The following is a 17,059-nucleotide window of genomic DNA, read 5'->3' on the forward strand; positions in this document are numbered from 1 at the left end:
TTTTATTTCTTTCCTCCTTGAGATTAACAGATAACTCCAGTAATAATCCAATTAAGCTCATTTTCATTAAGTAACATTTTTTGTACATTTAAGATATTTTTATATTTCCGCTCATCAAAGAAATTAGGCTTGTTAAATAATTTTCTTTAGATCTTATGCACGCCTTCTTACATAAGCTGTTTTAAAGAGGAAACACTCTGGCTTTCTAGGCCAGGCCCACAGCAGTACTGCAGTTCCCAGCTGTTTGCCACTCATGAGAACAACTAGGAGCTGAGCACCCAAATGTTTTGCAGTTTCTAGGTCTGAACATACAAATACTTTATAGATTAAAGTTCCATTAGCCTCTAAGTATGTTAAATATTAAACATCTAATCTGTAATATAGAAATTGCAACTACAAAATAATTTAATTTCTAAGCTGCATTTAAAATTTGCTTGCCCTTTATTAATTTTCATAATCAACTCCAGAAAATTACTTTTTTCTAATTGTTCACTAACTCTTTTGTTTAGGCAAGGTCAAAGTTCACTATACAGAAGGAAATTTAGCAGTCTTACATGACTAACTATACCAAAAATAAGATTTTCAAAGAAACTAACCAAAATTAATAGAAAATTCTGTTCATCAGATTTCAAAAACAATTGTAATCCTTCAGTATAACAACTTTTCTATGCTACAGGTGTGATAGTTTGCCTACTGGTAATTAAAAAACATCAATTATCTGGACAGATAAGTGCTTTTCTGAGGTGAGAGTTCTGAGTTTTTAAGCTGAGTGACTCCGTAGTCATAAGTTGCCTAAACCTGTCTGGCACATTACAGTGGTGGGTGTGCGCGTGTGTGGAGCTCACACTCCCATGCCAACCCTAGAAGAAATTGTGAACAGGTCTGCATTTAGCAGTGCAGTTTGATGCAGCAATGCATTTACGGTGATTACCTGAAGGGTCTGGCTGAACCGCTTCAAGGGAGTGGCCCGTACAGGAGGAATGAGACTCGCTAGTGAGGTAACTCTGGAGAGCGGCTTGACCCGTTTGTTACTGGGCTCCTGTAGTAGGGAGAAAGTGCAAGGGAAGGGGAAAAAAATGAGAGGAGTGTGAGCATAATCTGATAAACATTGCTACCAGTTTTGTTGATTTTCTTAAGAAAGCATTTGCAAAAAGCAAGTTTGTAAACCTGGTATATAATTAGGGCAGTAAATAAACAACAGCACTTTTAAACGCTGACCATGACAGACATACATCTGTATGTCTGGTACATACAGATCCTGGAAACAGCTGAAAAACGTAATGATAGAGAAGGTGGCATGGCTGGGAGCAGGGGAAGGAAGAAAGGCAAAGAAAGACAAAATAATTTTATTATATTAACTCCTTGTTAAAAGAGAGATTTTCAGCAGTCCTCTGCAGCTAATGCATGTTATGCTAATCACTGAAAGGAATACATTCAAATAAAACCAATTCTGTTTGTTTCTTTGCCTCTGGCACTGTCAGCATGTGACTGTACTCAGGTAAATGTATTTTATTCCAGAAAATATAATTTAGACAGAAACCGCTAACTGTTGTCCTTTGAGTGCATGTTCCTATGGAAATACTTATATATATAGACAAATACATTAATAACATGTTCATATATATTTAATTTTAGCATAAAATAGAAAGGAAAATTAAACAAAAATCTGCCATAAAACATTCAGTTAAATATTTTTCTTTTAATATATATACTTTTAACAGTGTTTATAGTAATATATAATCACTTCAATATGAAATGCCAATTGTCCTGCAGATTTAGGAAAAAAAAAGTTAACAGAAATTGAAACACAAGGAAAAAAAGTTACTATAAATACATAAAAATAAAACAGTTACCCTTGGTTTTCTAACCTCCATCTGACATTTAATGGATCTTGAACAGCACATGCAAAAGGCAACTTTTGACAGAAAAAGAGCCAACCCTTCCAAGTGAAGTTAAAAAACCCATCCAACATCATATTTCAAGGACATCCTAAAGCAGTTCATCTTTCTTTTTCAGCCATGCTTATAAAGTTTGTGTAGATTTGCTATGCCTCCAATTTCCTGGACATAGCTTTAAGAAAATGAAGCATGCCTATTATCCTTTTGTTCAGAAATCCAAATCCTTCTGGAAATAATGCAGATTTGCCATCCTTCCTGATGCCAAAAAATAATAAATCTCAGCAGCGATGATCATCATCTGTATTACTGGCAAGAAAAATTCTCTTCCATTAGCACAACAACAGAGGAAAGGTGAGAAGCAGCGACATATTTAATTTACTTCTCAGCAGGCAGACCTGGAAATCCATAAATGCCGGCTGAGATGAGGGACAAAGTGTTTAACCCTCTAGCAAAAATAATGTATTCCATCACACACAAAACCTAGCATTAAAGAATTGTAGCAGCCTAAATCAAGTTACATCCTTATCTTCTGCATTGCACTGCTATTCATATTCCTTCCTTTTCAGCAACCATGTCTTTGACACTGGTTTTTGAAGGAGTATTTTTTTACGTCACTGCAGCACCACTAGCATACTTATCTACAGCATCACTACCCGCCCCCAAAAGAAAAAATCTTTGCGATTCCACTGTTATTCTTCTCTAACTAGCAGCTCAGACATTCAGCTGTTTCCTTCTTACGATTGTTAAGAATACCAGTCCTGATGCACAAATAATATCCCGTGGCAGAACCTGCCTGTATGAACTGTGCTGCACTGCAGAGAAAGGACGTGAAGCCCCAGACAGAGTCGGGCAGAGCTCTGCCAGCAGCACAGCTCTCGCCAGCACCAACGCCTTAGCAGCAAGGCTGCGCTGGCATAAATATCCCACCTCAAAAGCATCGTCTGGAAATCAAGATGTATGAACATTCCGGAAGACAGGGAGAGGAGGATTACGATTAATAGAAAAGATTTCTCTTTCTTTACTGCTGTACCCTTTCTGTCATCTTATAACTTTGCTGCTATGTATATGTTCTTTAGTCAAAAGACAAAACTTGTGCAAAAAAAGTACAAATTTGATCCATACAACACCATAGCCATATCTTGCTTTAAAGGTAAATGCTCCCCGTAGACTTAGAGATGTTGTCCACACACATTGTTATCTCTTCATAGTTTTGCACAGTCTTTCAGTCTTAATTTACAACAAAACTAAGTTCAGAAGCCCTTGGATAATTTTCTGAGTAGTCTACTGACAGCAAATGAAATCACAAAAGAAATAAATCTGTATTTCACTGAACCTCTACAGCATTTCATTTGAATGCGTTGCAAAAAACTTGAATGAAACTTCCAAAGTAGTGTTTAAAACTAAGGAATTGCAAGTCAGTCTGTCCTTATTTGAATACTTCCAAACACTGTATGCGTTGCTGCAGCTGAGGTTTATTAATTACTACTCAAAGCCTGCAGGCTCAGCACTCAGACCAGGACCTCACTTGCTCTGCCACGTGGGGCACACAAACCTCAGGCAGCTGTAAAAATCGACGCGCAGCATCAAATAACCTTGGAGAAAATCAGCCTGAGTAAAAAGAATGGAAACCATCTTCTTCCTCTTGGAGAGTGAGAAGTGAAAAAAAGAAATACACTTTCCCCTTCTTCATGTCAGCCCATGGCTCTCTGAAACCTGCGCTGTCTCATAGCCCAGGGTGCCTACAGTTCCAGGGAGAACACAACAGAGTTTCAGCCACCATCAGAAAACATTAAGCTTTTCTAGACCTGCTTGTGGTAAGCCCCCAGTCGTCAGCACTTCTCCCCGTAGTCAAAGGCAAGTTGGGAACGGGCTGTGAAGGTATGCCTGCCTGCAGAGCTGCTGCTCCTTCTGTCTCAACATCCCATTTTGTCTTCCTCACGTAGCGTATCATATTCTGATCTCACACTGAAAAATCTGATTAGAATCCAGAATAGCTAAAATATGTAGTTCAAATTCGGAATTTGATCTTATTAAAAGAGATAAGCATTATAACAGGATTCTCTCCAACAGAATTATTTAGGATAATGAATCAATAATTTCAGAATTCTAAGACTTTACACCTTTATCAATTACGACTGAAAGTAAACCTTGTTAAACAGTTCTTAATTGCGGTGAAAGCCTTCTGAATACTTTTGATGTGATTTTCACTACGCATTAGAACAATCTGTTAGGTTAAGACCACAGAACGATAAATCCTTTGGGTTGGAAGGGACCTTAAAGATCATCTTTACCAAGCCCACTGCCATGGGGGCAGAGACATCTTCCACTAAACCAGGTGGCTCAAAGCCCCATTCAACCTGGCCTTGAACACTTCCAGGGATGGGGCATCCACACCTTCTCTGGGCAACCTGTGCCAGTGCCTCACCACCCTCACAGTAAGGAATTTTTTCCTTATGGCATCCCTTCCTTCCAGCATGTCAACCATACCACACAGCTTGGCGTCATCAGCAAAGTTGCAGAGAGTGCACTCAATCCCACAGTCCACATCGCTGACAAAGATGTTAAACAGCACCAGTCCCAATACCAACGCCAGTTGTCACTGGTCTCCACTTGGACATTGAGCCATTGACCGCAACTCTGACTGCGGCCATCCAGCCAATTCTTTATCCACCGAGTGGTCCATCTGTCAAATCCATGTCTCTCCAGTTTAAAGACAACGATGTCGTGCAGGACAGTGTCAAATGCCTTGCACAGGTCCTGGTAGATGATGTCATTTGCTCTTCCCTTACCCATCAATGCTGTAACACCATCATAAAAGGCTACCAAATTTGTCAGGCATGATTTGCCTATAGCGAAGCCATGCTGGCTGTCACCAATCACCTCCTTATTTTCCATGTGCCTTCACACAGTTTCCAGAAGGATCTGGCCCATGATCTCATTGGGCACAGAGGTGAGACTGACCAGCCTGTAGTTCCCCAAGTCTCCCTTGTTTCCCTTTTCAAAAATGAGGGTAATGTTTCCCCCTTTCCAGTCAGTGGGAACCTCTCTGGACTGCCATGACTTCTCAGATATGATGGGGAGTGGCTTAGCGACTTCATCTGCTGGTTCCCTCAGGACTCATGGATGCATCTCATCAGGTCCCATGGACTTGTGCACCTTCAGGTTCCTTAGATAGTCTCAAACCTGATCTTCTCTTACAGTGGGCAGTTTTTCGTTCTCCTAGGCTCTGCCTTTGCCTTCTGCAACTTGGGCAGTGTGGCTAGAGCACTCACTAGTGAAGACTGAGGCAAGATAGCCAGCCAGAAAAATGAAAACTCATCAAACCTTAGTGTTCAAGCTGCCATCTCCCTCAGAGTAGTCTAACAACAAGAGCAATCCGCACTGAGTCACCCCCTCCACTGTGGAATAATAAAGTTTGTACAGGTAAGGTTTTGACTGTGCAAGGAAAATACAGCACTACCAGAGCAATTCTAAAACTCTTAAGATAGTAATACTGAAACTTAGACATTCGAGCACAGTATTTCTGGTCTACATCCGTTCTGCCTTTACCTCCCCTTTCATCAATACCCTCATTCTCAAGCTGTGCCTCCTCTCCACACCATCACCAAATTGAAGCTGAATGAACAGCTGAGGCCAATGATCTGGACAGGGAAAAATTCCAGTCAAGTGCATTAAAAGTAAGTTTTAAACAGATGGTTGTTCTTCTCACCAAGCGTTCTGTTCTTCACAGCCAACAGACCAAATGGAAAGAGGAGAGGGTGTGAACTGTTCTACTTTACCCAGAGATACCCACCTGAATCTGCACTTGCACGTTAGTCTAAGCAGATCAGAGAGCTGCATTCCAGATGCTGCTTCCTAAGCCTCTTCTAATTTTATTTGTTGGGGTTTTTTTAAGAATAAACTGCTTGTGGTTAGGAATTCCTACTACATGTATTCATTATGTTACAAATTTGTCTCTGAAAAATCTCTGATTTTCCTGTTAACCAGGGATCCCACAATCATAAAACCTTTTGGAGCATGAATCTAAGTACATAGGAATGCAGAACTATGTGATTCCAGTGTCTGTTCAGCATGAAGAGGCTCCAGTAAGCACACACTGTCCAGGAAGAATGAACATCAGATTCCAGGTCTGTACCTCTGAGTGCGCCAAGAAGACTCAGAGCTGCCCAAAGTCATCACTCCTCCTGCTCCCCGTCCCACTTCAGGGCACTTAGAAGCAGACGAGATTGAGAGAAGGGATTTAGGGGCTGGATCTATTTGCAACAACCATCACCTGTCCAGCCTGGGAACCAGGCCAAGCTATGGCACAAAAATTTCAGCAGTTACAATGTATTGCCTGACCTTTTAAAGTTGTTATTATTGGTATTAAAAAATAATTTCACAGTGTTGAAATAAAACTAAATGTTAGGCTGCATTTTCAGAGTCACGAGGGCTTGCCAAAACAATATGGGAAGTAAGTTAGAAAACAAAAGATCCAGACTAGAGTTTGGCAGAGCTTCCCAAATGTGGAGCTGGTATATGTGAACAAGTAATGTTAATCTGACAGGGCTTTAAATTTGATACAAGGCTAAATAAAGCTGAGGGAAACATGAGTGCAGGAACTTCAAAGGCTGAACAGTCAAGTTAAGTCAAATTAATACCTGACTGGGCTAGAACAAAGAGCAGACGGCTTTTGGAGGGAGCTGTGTATTTGAACTCAAGATGACTTTGGTAACATTCAAATTCAGAGAGCAAAAAATTAAAGCTGGAAACACCATGTATATTTGCAGCCTCAAAAAGAACTCTTGAATCTGTGAACAAACTGATAAAGGAAGAAAATCTGTGTCCAAAATCTGGATGGTTCTGGAAACCAGACAGCGGACATTTCAAACAACTACCATGTCCTTCTGAGAGAGTGTATTTTGGTCACATACTTTTCTGGGGAATTCATCGGAAGAAAGATTAGAGTAACCACAATGGTTACTGATTATCAGCAATTTAAGATAGGAAACGATCAGGTAAGAGGTTTCAAAGATGCCATGCCTCACCATTCTTCTAATTTGGCATGAAGGACACAGTGCTCTAGATAGCTTCTTCAGTGTAATTTATTCTGTAGGTCCTTTAGACCTACATAGAGAGAGGTAGAATTGTATTTCTAGTATCTTCTGCATATTGAACTCTAACCTAATGGTTTAGACTGCTGTGTAAGAAAGGAAAGCTCCAGCTTTTAATGTATAACTCCCCAAAAATTAAGCCTTCTGCTGCTGGACAACTGGGAAATGTGTACAGCAAGCAGCTTCAGCTGCAGTGCTACCAGGAACCCATACTCCTCTGGGGAACTTCTGCCAACTCCTTCATCAATGGAATTTAAGTCTTTTTGCCTTGCATAACTGCCACTTTTTAAAATTGTGATATGGTAATTTCAAAATGACAACATTTTGGCAAAAAGATAACTTCCATAGCATTATTCCTGGCTCTCACACACACAGATTACAATTTAAAAGCCTGAGTCTGAGCAGACAGCATCCGCTCCTGGGGCAAGCTAAGCACTCAGCCGCCACGGAAGCACGTTAAAGCAGAAGATCCTTTGAAGAATCAGGCACTTACATACTGACAGCTAAGTTGATGTTATTTTCATTTATTCATTAGTGAAACCAGCACCTAATAATTGGAGGTATTGTATCTAATAGAACACTACACAGTTATGAAAAGCTTCTAGGAGGCTTTTTTAGGGGAAGAAGCTAACACTTCTGCTCTTCATCCACAAAATATAACAAGTCTTTTACTAGGATATGTAAATAATGGCATTTTCCCAAAGTTCAAAGCAGAGTGTCAGAGTGAGTTAAATCCATTGAATAATATTGATTAGTTTTCTATACATTGTCATTCAACAGCCACCCACAGCTTAATTATCACACTTTGATGGATAAATTACTCTAGCAAAAGATCAGTTTTAATTTTCTAACAAACAGAAGGAAAGGAAAGAAAAAGAACTAGGCCAAGTTCCCTCTATATTGCTGGCAGAACAGCAGAACCAGTGACCCAGATAACACATACCGAGGAGCACAGAGTAGCAGTCAAGGTGCCATGTCTTCACTTGCTTCAGTACCTCACTTCAAAATTCTTCCGCTCTGGGCTCCTGACCAGCTCAGCCACTGATTTCATCCCAGTGAACAGTAAAAGCAAGCCTGTGTTCATTGCTGGGATGATTGTTTTTCCACCTGACTCTCCCATCTCTTATCAGGCACTTCAACAGCAGTCTCCATGTCAGAGAACTCATGCTAAATTTGACAAACAAGGGAAAATATTTCCCTGAGGGGTCATTACATTTGTATCTGCAGCACCACCGTGACCAGAGTGTGTTGATTTTTCTGATTGTATTTAAAAACAAACTCAACAAAAGGAACTTACAAAGATTTTTAAGGCAACTGAGAAAACAAGTGCTACATGAAAAATGGTACAGGAAATCAAAATTTACCCCATTTGCCTTCAAAGGCAAACTAACCTCCTCTCAATCCACATGCAAAACCACTGAAATTGGCAATGCTTGTTAAAAACATCCTAACTTACCGGCGTTCAACAAGTTCTGAGATAATTACTTGCTGTAGCAATTCTGGATTTGGGGTTGCGAACTTTCTTGACAGTTTATTAAAAAATATGCTTCCCCCCCCCCCCCCCCGCCTTTTGATATAGTTTCTATTTGTGAACTAAGACCAACAATTATCCAAAGCATTCATTCTGTGCTATGGGAGCATTCATTAGGGTAAAACGTTTTAACTTAAATTAGTCTCAAAAGAGTTAACAGCGTAATAAATGGACAACGCTATCAATTGAAACAGTACAGTAACCTTTGTTTCAAACATAATTCAGAAGCAGTGCCAGCAAACTAAAACAGAACCACTCTGTTTCAGAATTCATGTAACTGGCAAAATTTCCATACTCCTATACTTTAAAGGTTATTAGTTTTTAGTCAACTTTGTAAGGGTAAGTCAACATTTGTCATGGCAGGAAGCCCAACATTATTATTTTTATTAGTCTGCTACTAGTTAAATTGGCCTAAGATTAAACAGTTCTAATAAATGCCCCCAAAACTTGGAGTTTAATTAAAAAAAAAACACATTCAAGCTCTGTTCCACAGGATGTTATCAGTATTTAACCTTCAGGAGAATAAAAAAAATCAAAACAAACAAAAAAGGTTTAAAAAGAAGAAAAAAAACGCCTATGTTACAACAGAGTCTCTTAATACAGCAAACACTTAACCTAAAAATAAATTAAGCCGGGCATCTCAGGCTTTTTGCACCTTCAGAGAGAAGCAAATCTAAAACTAGAACAATATTCTCCATTGTTACTGGCACTAATAAAGACTCTATTTTTTAATACTTGGAACAGCAGAGAATTTGCCTTTCCTTCATAGTATCTTAGAAATATTCCAATTGGGAAATTCTAGAACGTTCACTCTTCTATAGCTGAGGCTGATGGTCAAGAAAAACAAAGTAGATGACTCTAAAGCAGTTCTAAGTATAGTTCAGCATTGCACAAAGTTAACTGCAATCATCCACACAAATCCATCCTAAAACCCAGGAGAGGCATCCCACTAGTAAAACTGCCAGCATTGCAAGAAAAATTTATTAAGTACTTTAAGTAAATTAGTACATAAAGGCAATGTGATCAGTCACGTTATGTGTATCAATTATACAACTTTCCTTCAATCCACAAGGTTCCATCCACCACCTGCGCTCTCTGATGGGAGCAGGAGGAGGTTTGTTATTCCTCCTGAGCCAGTCTCCACAAAGCCAGCAAGCAAATAAAGCAAAATCCAGAGACATTTAATCACAGTGTTATAAAGAAAAGGACCTGAAACGATAGTCAGGGTGCAATGAAAAGCCATATAGAAAAGTGGTGAAGTCTTCTCGGTGGAAGAAAATCTGCTGAAGTTTGCAACATCCTATCGCACCATGTGTTCATGAAAGGTTGGCTCTGTGCCGCGAACAGGCTGCCCTCGTTAGTCACCACTCTTAAGACTTCAGGTTTCATTTGCCATATGCAAGACAGAACCACTGAAGTGTCAGTAGCGTAAGGACAAGTTGCATCCAGCCATCTTGACTGATCGTTCGTCTGCAATATCCAGAAATCAATATGTCTACCAGCAGTTAGGAAATGAAGGCCAATTAACAGCAAAACCTCACATTGAGGTGAATTAACACAAGTAACAGAAACTCTGAAAAACCCAGACAAATAATGTAGAGTTGATTAAATTCTGCATTTCCTCTCATTAAAAGCTGCTTGCACAGACTACCTAAAAAAAGACCTTTTCCATTCTGGAACAAACTGGATATTAAGCTGGACTGCCAATCAACAAGCAGACATCATACAGCAAGTTACTGAATGGAAAAATAAAGTCAAGTTGTTTGTTTCAAAACGCCATTAAGCAGAACAGATCAGCTATTCCAAGTGTGGGGGTTTGACATGTTTCCATGTTTAGTTCAGCGCAGTTACACGGCATATGAACTTACCTGAAATATATAAAAACTGTAGCTTGTTAATATTTCATTAAAAATGAAATACATAAATTTATGAAGATCAAAGAAAATTCATAACCTGCAGTTTATCTCAGTCTTTTCACCCCCCTCCCTCTGGCTCCATGCCTGGTTCTCATGTTAGTGATGTGCCTCGGCCCAGAGGCCTGTGGGTTACCCTTCAGGTTAGTTTCCCTCCACTCCCCGCGCTGAATTAAACATGATCCTGAGCACGAGGCAGCCTAGAGCTCCTGCACATCAAAATAGCAAGGATGTCAGGAGACAACAAAAGACAGATTGCAAACAGCCCTGATTCCTAGGTCTAAGATTTCTGCAGCACCAAGAGCCGTAAGGAGACATACAACATGCTGAAGAGACAAAGGAATTCTATGCCACCATTGTAGTTTTTGGAGCCTAAACCCAAGCACTGTATTAGATCTTGTGCAGCAGAACAGAGCATCCTTACTCTGAGGAATTCATGTCTACCCACGACTTCAGACCTTTAAACATCATTCTGTGATTGTGCGAGCTCTTTCTTATCTGCTGCCCATCCACTGGCTCAGCTTCACTTTGTTTCCTTTAAAGGCGGTGATAAGGGAGCTGCTTTAATCAGTGAAATACAGCAAATGGTGTGTGTATATATATTGTTGGGAAAGATGTGGGGCTTCTTATACCTTAAAGCAAGCAAATTTCAAGTTTTAACTCTATTTTTGTATTATGAAAAAGCTGGAAAGAGCTCAACACCTCAGTAAAATTCTAGGTGTAAACAGTACAAAGTTATTTTATGTGGGGTATGCAATGATAAATGTGAAGGCCTTACAGTATTTCCTATATTAACTCACTCCTTAGACACTGAAGTGCTTGGTTGTCCTTAAACCACACTTAGGAAGAATTATGATAATTGCACTTTGACTAGAAGTACACTGGCCTTTTCTCAGAATCCAAATTTTTACTGTTCACATACATTTTGGACATTTTATTTGTCATTGTTTTGTGACTGTGCTACTTCTATGGACAGTATGACTTAAAGAAAGAACTGTAAGGAGGAAACCTCTGTTGTCTTTTGTGCCGCTGACTTGTTCCTCAAAAACATTCCTGGTTTTCCACTGCTGCTCTGCAGGCTCCAAGTGAAGTCCAACAATAAGGGAGAACTCATCTATTGCCCATAAGCTTCAGCCTGTTACCCAGAGACACAGCTAGAAATTTAGGAAAATTTTAACAGTTCATGATAACCTGAAGTTTTTGGCTGAACTTCATCCCATGTAAGTACTATTGTCCGTAATCTTCCAGACTATATTTTGTATTTGTTCAAAACAAACATTAAAAGATTATTGCTTAATAAGGTCTGAGAAAATATTTTATAATCATGAGTTCCAATTTAAAACAAAAACACAACATCTATACAGCAGAAAATCTGTTCTATTCCACATAAATCAACATCTAAGCACAAGTTAGGTTATTACATAAATCTTCACATGTTAATAATTAAAATGAAACTCAGGTTTTCAAAGCCACAAATTCATCACCTCCACCAACAAGCTAGCTATCTGGTGTAGTAACACAAAATTCTGGTAGAAGGCGCCCAATAGCTTTATTACGACTTGCAAATACTAACGGGTGGAAGAACAGCTTAACATTAGAGCTTGACAAGGAATGTGAATTTTTCCCCCTCCCATATTGACAGACTCCAAAGAAACAGGATAGAAACAGGATAGAAACATCTATCTAGCCTGCCCCAAAGAGCAGTTTTTATTTCTGCTTCCTTAACCAATTTTTTTGGAATGGCAGGTGGTCTTTTCATACCCTCCTAAGACAAACAGGAGAATGTTTTAAAGTTTATTTTTCAGAATGCTGGAAGTCCATCATACTCTCAGAAAACAGCCTGAAAGCACAGGGTGCATTTTCTTATTCGTATGAAACACAAACTGAAAGATTATAAATCCAAACCAACTGTTTGCACATTGTAATTTTGATTGATCACATCTGTTATTAGGTACTTCCTCATGCTTTAAGCTTTCATTGAGACTTTTTCCTTGAAATTTGACTGTAATTAAGCTGCCTTTCCCAACTGTGAGAAAGCAAAACTCTAGCTCTTCAGATTTGACAATTCTATTTGTCACAAAAAAACCCCCTTTGTGCAGTAAAGGCTAAAAATGAGTACTCTTAAGAGAACCATTTGGTACTTAACAGCTTGTGTTTCACATAGATGCATACGTACACACACACACTCAGGGTGTTAGTTTTCAAAAACACTGTTGAAAAAAATTCCACTTTTGTTAACTCCAATAATTAAATACCTTTATGTAAAAGTACTCTGAAAAGCATGAGTGCAGCATCTTATTACTTCCTAGTTTAAACATCATGATTAAATAGTAACTTGGCTTATGTTACTTTTACCTTAGATCTATTCAGCTGCTGGAGATAATTAATCTTTGATGTAGTTGTATTAAATGCACCCAATTTAGTAAGTTGTCTTCAAGTTACTTGGCAAACAAGACTAATGAAGAAGCTATACATTTAAGTGATAAAAACTTCCAGAAAGAAATTGTATCCTTCCTCCAGAGGAGCTAGACAGAGTCCTTAAGGTCACTGCTTTATTTCCAGACAAGCACACAAAGCAATATGAACCTAACGTATCAAATATTTTATAAGTCTTTCATGAAGTTGTTCCTGAAAAGTTTCACCATTTATGAGAATTTTGCAAATGAATATGCTGAATGTGGGTGAATTAGTAAGATTTTTAATGTCACTGGAAAGGATTTCACGCTTTTTCAGAAACAGAAAAGTCAGCCTGCTAACAGGGCAGAGTTTTCAGTTAACTGTGTTATCGTATTAATTTCTTGGTTTATTACCGAAGAGGAGAAGATAGATAACGCTTTAAGACACCGTTTTCCAGATTCCCTCCACTCAGCAAAGCGTATCATCAGTTACCGCGTAAGTTTAACAATCCGTAAGTAATGGTTAGCACTGGAATGAAATGCATTTAAATGACTTCAGCTAGCTAAAACAGGTATTTCTCAATTAGCTACTTAATTTTAATTCCTTAAAATGACAGATGACAGAAATCTAGATTCTTTGATCCTTGCCTTATTCCAAAGGAAAGTTCAACATCTAGAGATGGCGGTACAGGATGCCTGAACGAAACCAGGTATCCATACACAGAAGCCTATTTTCAAATCACCTTACTTGACCCCCAGAGCAAGACAGATCACGCTGTAAAGAAAAATAAAGTTGCAAGCACATCACCCGTAGATTGAGTACCTCCGTCTCTTTAGCTGGGCTGCTCACTGTCTGCACTTCCAGGGCACAGTTTGCCCTCTTGACGGAGAGGTAGAAAGGATAATCCTTGGCCACCATCGTGGCTGCCGGAGGAGCGGTGTCGGGGGTCAGAGCTGCTTCTGTCCGAGCACAGAAGGCGAAGACAAAGCCTCGCCTCCCCTGTGCCGCTCTGCCAGGCAGACGCCCCGCCTCAGGCCGCGGCGCCCAGCCCCGCCGCAGCCCCGCGCCGGAAGGAGGCGGGCGAGGCCCCGGCGCCGAGCGCCCGCAGCGCTGCCCCCCGCCGGGCCGGGCCCGCCCCCGCCGCGCCCCGGGAAGGAGCGGGCGGCTGGGGGGTACGCCCGGGAGGGCCCCGGCCGCTGCCAGCGAGGTGGGCAGCCTTTCCCCTCCGCTGCTGTACGGCCTTGTTGGCCACGCAGCGTGGACAACTTAACCCGGCGTTCCTGTTTGCTTCGCGTGGGGCAGCTGCGATTCCGTTCCTGCTGGGCCTTGCAGACAGCCAAGCGTCTGACAGCAGTGCAGGGCTTCCTGGCAACCAGCACCCGGCCAGATGGCACAGCAGTCCTGTCCCAAATACAGACCGCAGCCCCATGGCAGGCAGGGACATCGCCCTCCTGTGTGTAGGGCTCCTGCCCCTCCGGGGAGGAACGCTGCTGCAGGTTATGCTGCCACAACATCACAACATTCAGCATTGCTTTTATTTTTTTCTTTCCTTTTTTTTTTTTTTTTTTTTTTTTGTTCACCCATATTGTTGCTTTTTCCTGTCTGGCAAGCAGGAGTTTGTTTCTTGTGTTTTTCAAGTTCCACTGTTGTTGCTACTGTTCAGTCAAGGAGAGCCCTGCCCGCACCCCTCATTGTAACAGCTGAGAAAGTGGAAAAATACCTTTGCCTACCATATCTCACAGGGCATTTCAGTCTCTGTGCAGCCAGGCAAGTTCTGTTTGATCTCTACCTTATGACAAGGGTAGTGAAAATTTCCTGAAAAGAGAGAGGAAGCAGTAGGGGCCCTGTCTGCAATATAGGATCGATCTGACAAAAAGAGTATATGGGAGAGAAGGAAAAGGAAACTGAGGAGGAAGCTGGATGGGGGGTAGAAGGGAAGGATATTTTCAGCCAAAGGGAAACAGGCACAAACAAGAATAACTTTACTGAGTTTGAAAGAATTAACTGGTTTTAAAGGCAGATTGTGTGAAGGATGTTGCCTTACAGATAACAATGTCTTTAGAATAAGCTTAATCAAATGGCAGACATAGTCCTCCTGTGGATACTTTCCTTTGACTTCACCAGTATCCCAAACATACAGTGTCTCACACTTACCCTCCTAGGCCGCTTCAGGAGCAACCGCAGTAGAGCCAGGGATGCGATCCTGCTGCCTGTTACGCAGATTTCTCTACTTTGCAGTAGTCTGCTCACAAAACAACACCACCCCCCCCCCCCCCCCCCTTTCCCAACCCTGCAACTCCTGGAAAATAGTTAGAACAAAGTTATCAGAACTTCGAGATGTTCAATTATTCTAGAACAAAATGTAACATTAGAACGTTTTGAGTGTTTTGTGCAATGCCACTCTCCTCATCTCTGTCACAGTATGTATTGGACAAGGTTCACTGAAAGGAAAAGTGTAGACAAAGGGCATCAAACAGCTTTCATACAGAGAATAGTTAAGCAGACTGGGCATTTCAGAGAAGAAAAGAGAGAAATCAGAGCAGGTGTGATAAAGATCTACGAACCAGGAGTGACAGGGAAAGCAAATAGGCAATGATTTTTTCACTGCATTCAACTAGAGAGGAAAAAAAAGGTGCATCAGCTTAAACCAGATGGTGGCAGATTCAGAGCAAAGAAAAATGAGCTAATTCTTCAGATTATGTATAATTTTTGTGTTACATACAGTGGAAGTATTTGTCACAAGATGCTGCTGCTAAGAAAGCTTCTCAGACACAAGTTCTTGGGGCAGTATTTTGGGGAAACATCACGACAGGCTATTTCTGTTTTATACTCTTCCCTAAGCATCTACTGCTGACCACTGTTGCAGATTTGGTATTAGATTAGATCAATCTTTGCTGCAACATCCTTCCTTTCCATATTTCAAAAAATATTAAAAGAATGTAGCATTTTATTTGAAGACTACCTGTCTTACTTGAGGATTTCTGAAGCTACGAACAATTATTCCGTTCACATGAACGTGCATTCATTTTTGCAAGTCTTCAGGGTGACGTTCAGAGGACATACCCTCTCAGCACAACCGGATAACAGTGGACGGTTTCAAGCACATCAAAACACCAATGCACACAAGTTGTCAAGAACCTCCTGAGAACACTGCAGCCGCTGTGTAACCATTTTAGCCCAAGAAGCCTTGATTTCAAATACCATATGTGTATGTTTGTTTATAAATGTCTATGCTAACATCATTTTAAAAATCAGCTTCACTTAAATCTGTTAGACAAAATGCCTTCAGGGCTTGTCCTCAAAGCATTCTAATCCTGTAACACGCTTCACAGCATACAGAGCACTTCACACGGGACAAGAGTGTACTGGCTTGGAGACTGAAGTAATGAACTTTGGTTTATACGCCTTAAAAAAAAATATGCCAAGAGAGGGATTCTGTCATTTCTCCATTAATCAGACCAGTGCACTTCAGCTTGACTAAGCGTTTTGAGAAACGAGAAAAATCTGTCTTAAGAGGAATATGATTCTTAAAAACAGGCAAGACCTTCATATCAATAAGTTTTAAAGTATCTTCCTCCTACAAGATAGATTTCCATGAACATCTAAAGGAATCCTCCTCATTAGACTCTTTGGATGTTTGTCTGCTTTACCAGAAGAATGTACACATGGGTTTAGAACTGGAATTTGGACCCAAAGTTCACTGATGAATAGCACCTAACTTTATAAGTATCCTATTATTTGACAGAATAACACAATTGCACAATTTCAAACAATTCTCTCTCCCACAGAACTGAATCTGCCTGGAGAATGCTACGTGCATTCATAATCTATGTCTGTTTATTCATGGAATTGAGTCCCATCTGGATTGTGTACCAAATCCAATGCAGCACATTCTGAATGACCGTACAAACTTAGTCAGTAGTCATTTACATTTCTATTTCATTTGTACATGAATTTAGATGGCGAAGAGGCTGCCCATCAATAGTCACTGTCTTGTTCTGTGTTGTGCACACATGCCCAAGCAGAGCCAAATGTCAGTTCATCAACTTGCGGCTGAAAGGCTCCCTAGTGAACTCCAGTTACATAGTCAGAGAAATAAAGGTTTCAGTGATACCACTAAGGAATCTTGTAAGACTGGTGCCAGTGAGTCCACTCATGCAAAAAATTATACTTAAAACTACAAATATACACTAGTACTATAAAAATCAGATCTGAATTGCAAGCTAC

General features: G+C 40.4%; 1 protein-coding gene across 4 annotated transcripts in view; it reads right to left on the bottom strand.

The window, feature by feature from the left end:
- The window catches only part of ARHGEF3 (Rho guanine nucleotide exchange factor 3), a 132,850-nt gene that overhangs the window by 18,669 nt on the left and 97,122 nt on the right, over window positions 1–17,059 (bottom strand). For 2 of the 4 annotated variants that reach the window (XM_086755722.1, XM_086755723.1), the window contains one exon: window positions 932–1,039. In XM_086755722.1, the coding sequence (XP_086611848.1) occupies window positions 932–1,039 (108 nt within the window). Of the gene's footprint in view, window positions 1–931; window positions 1,040–9,887; window positions 9,993–13,654; window positions 14,666–17,059 lie in introns of those variants that run through there. The other 2 variants (XM_086755721.1, XM_010126596.2) reach the window with 2 other exon arrangements.

Source organism: Chlamydotis macqueenii, chromosome 10, assembly GCF_036417535.1.
Source record: "Chlamydotis macqueenii isolate bChlMac1 chromosome 10, bChlMac1.mat, whole genome shotgun sequence".
In the NCBI taxonomy this organism is placed as follows: Eukaryota; Metazoa; Chordata; class Aves; order Otidiformes; family Otididae; genus Chlamydotis; species Chlamydotis macqueenii.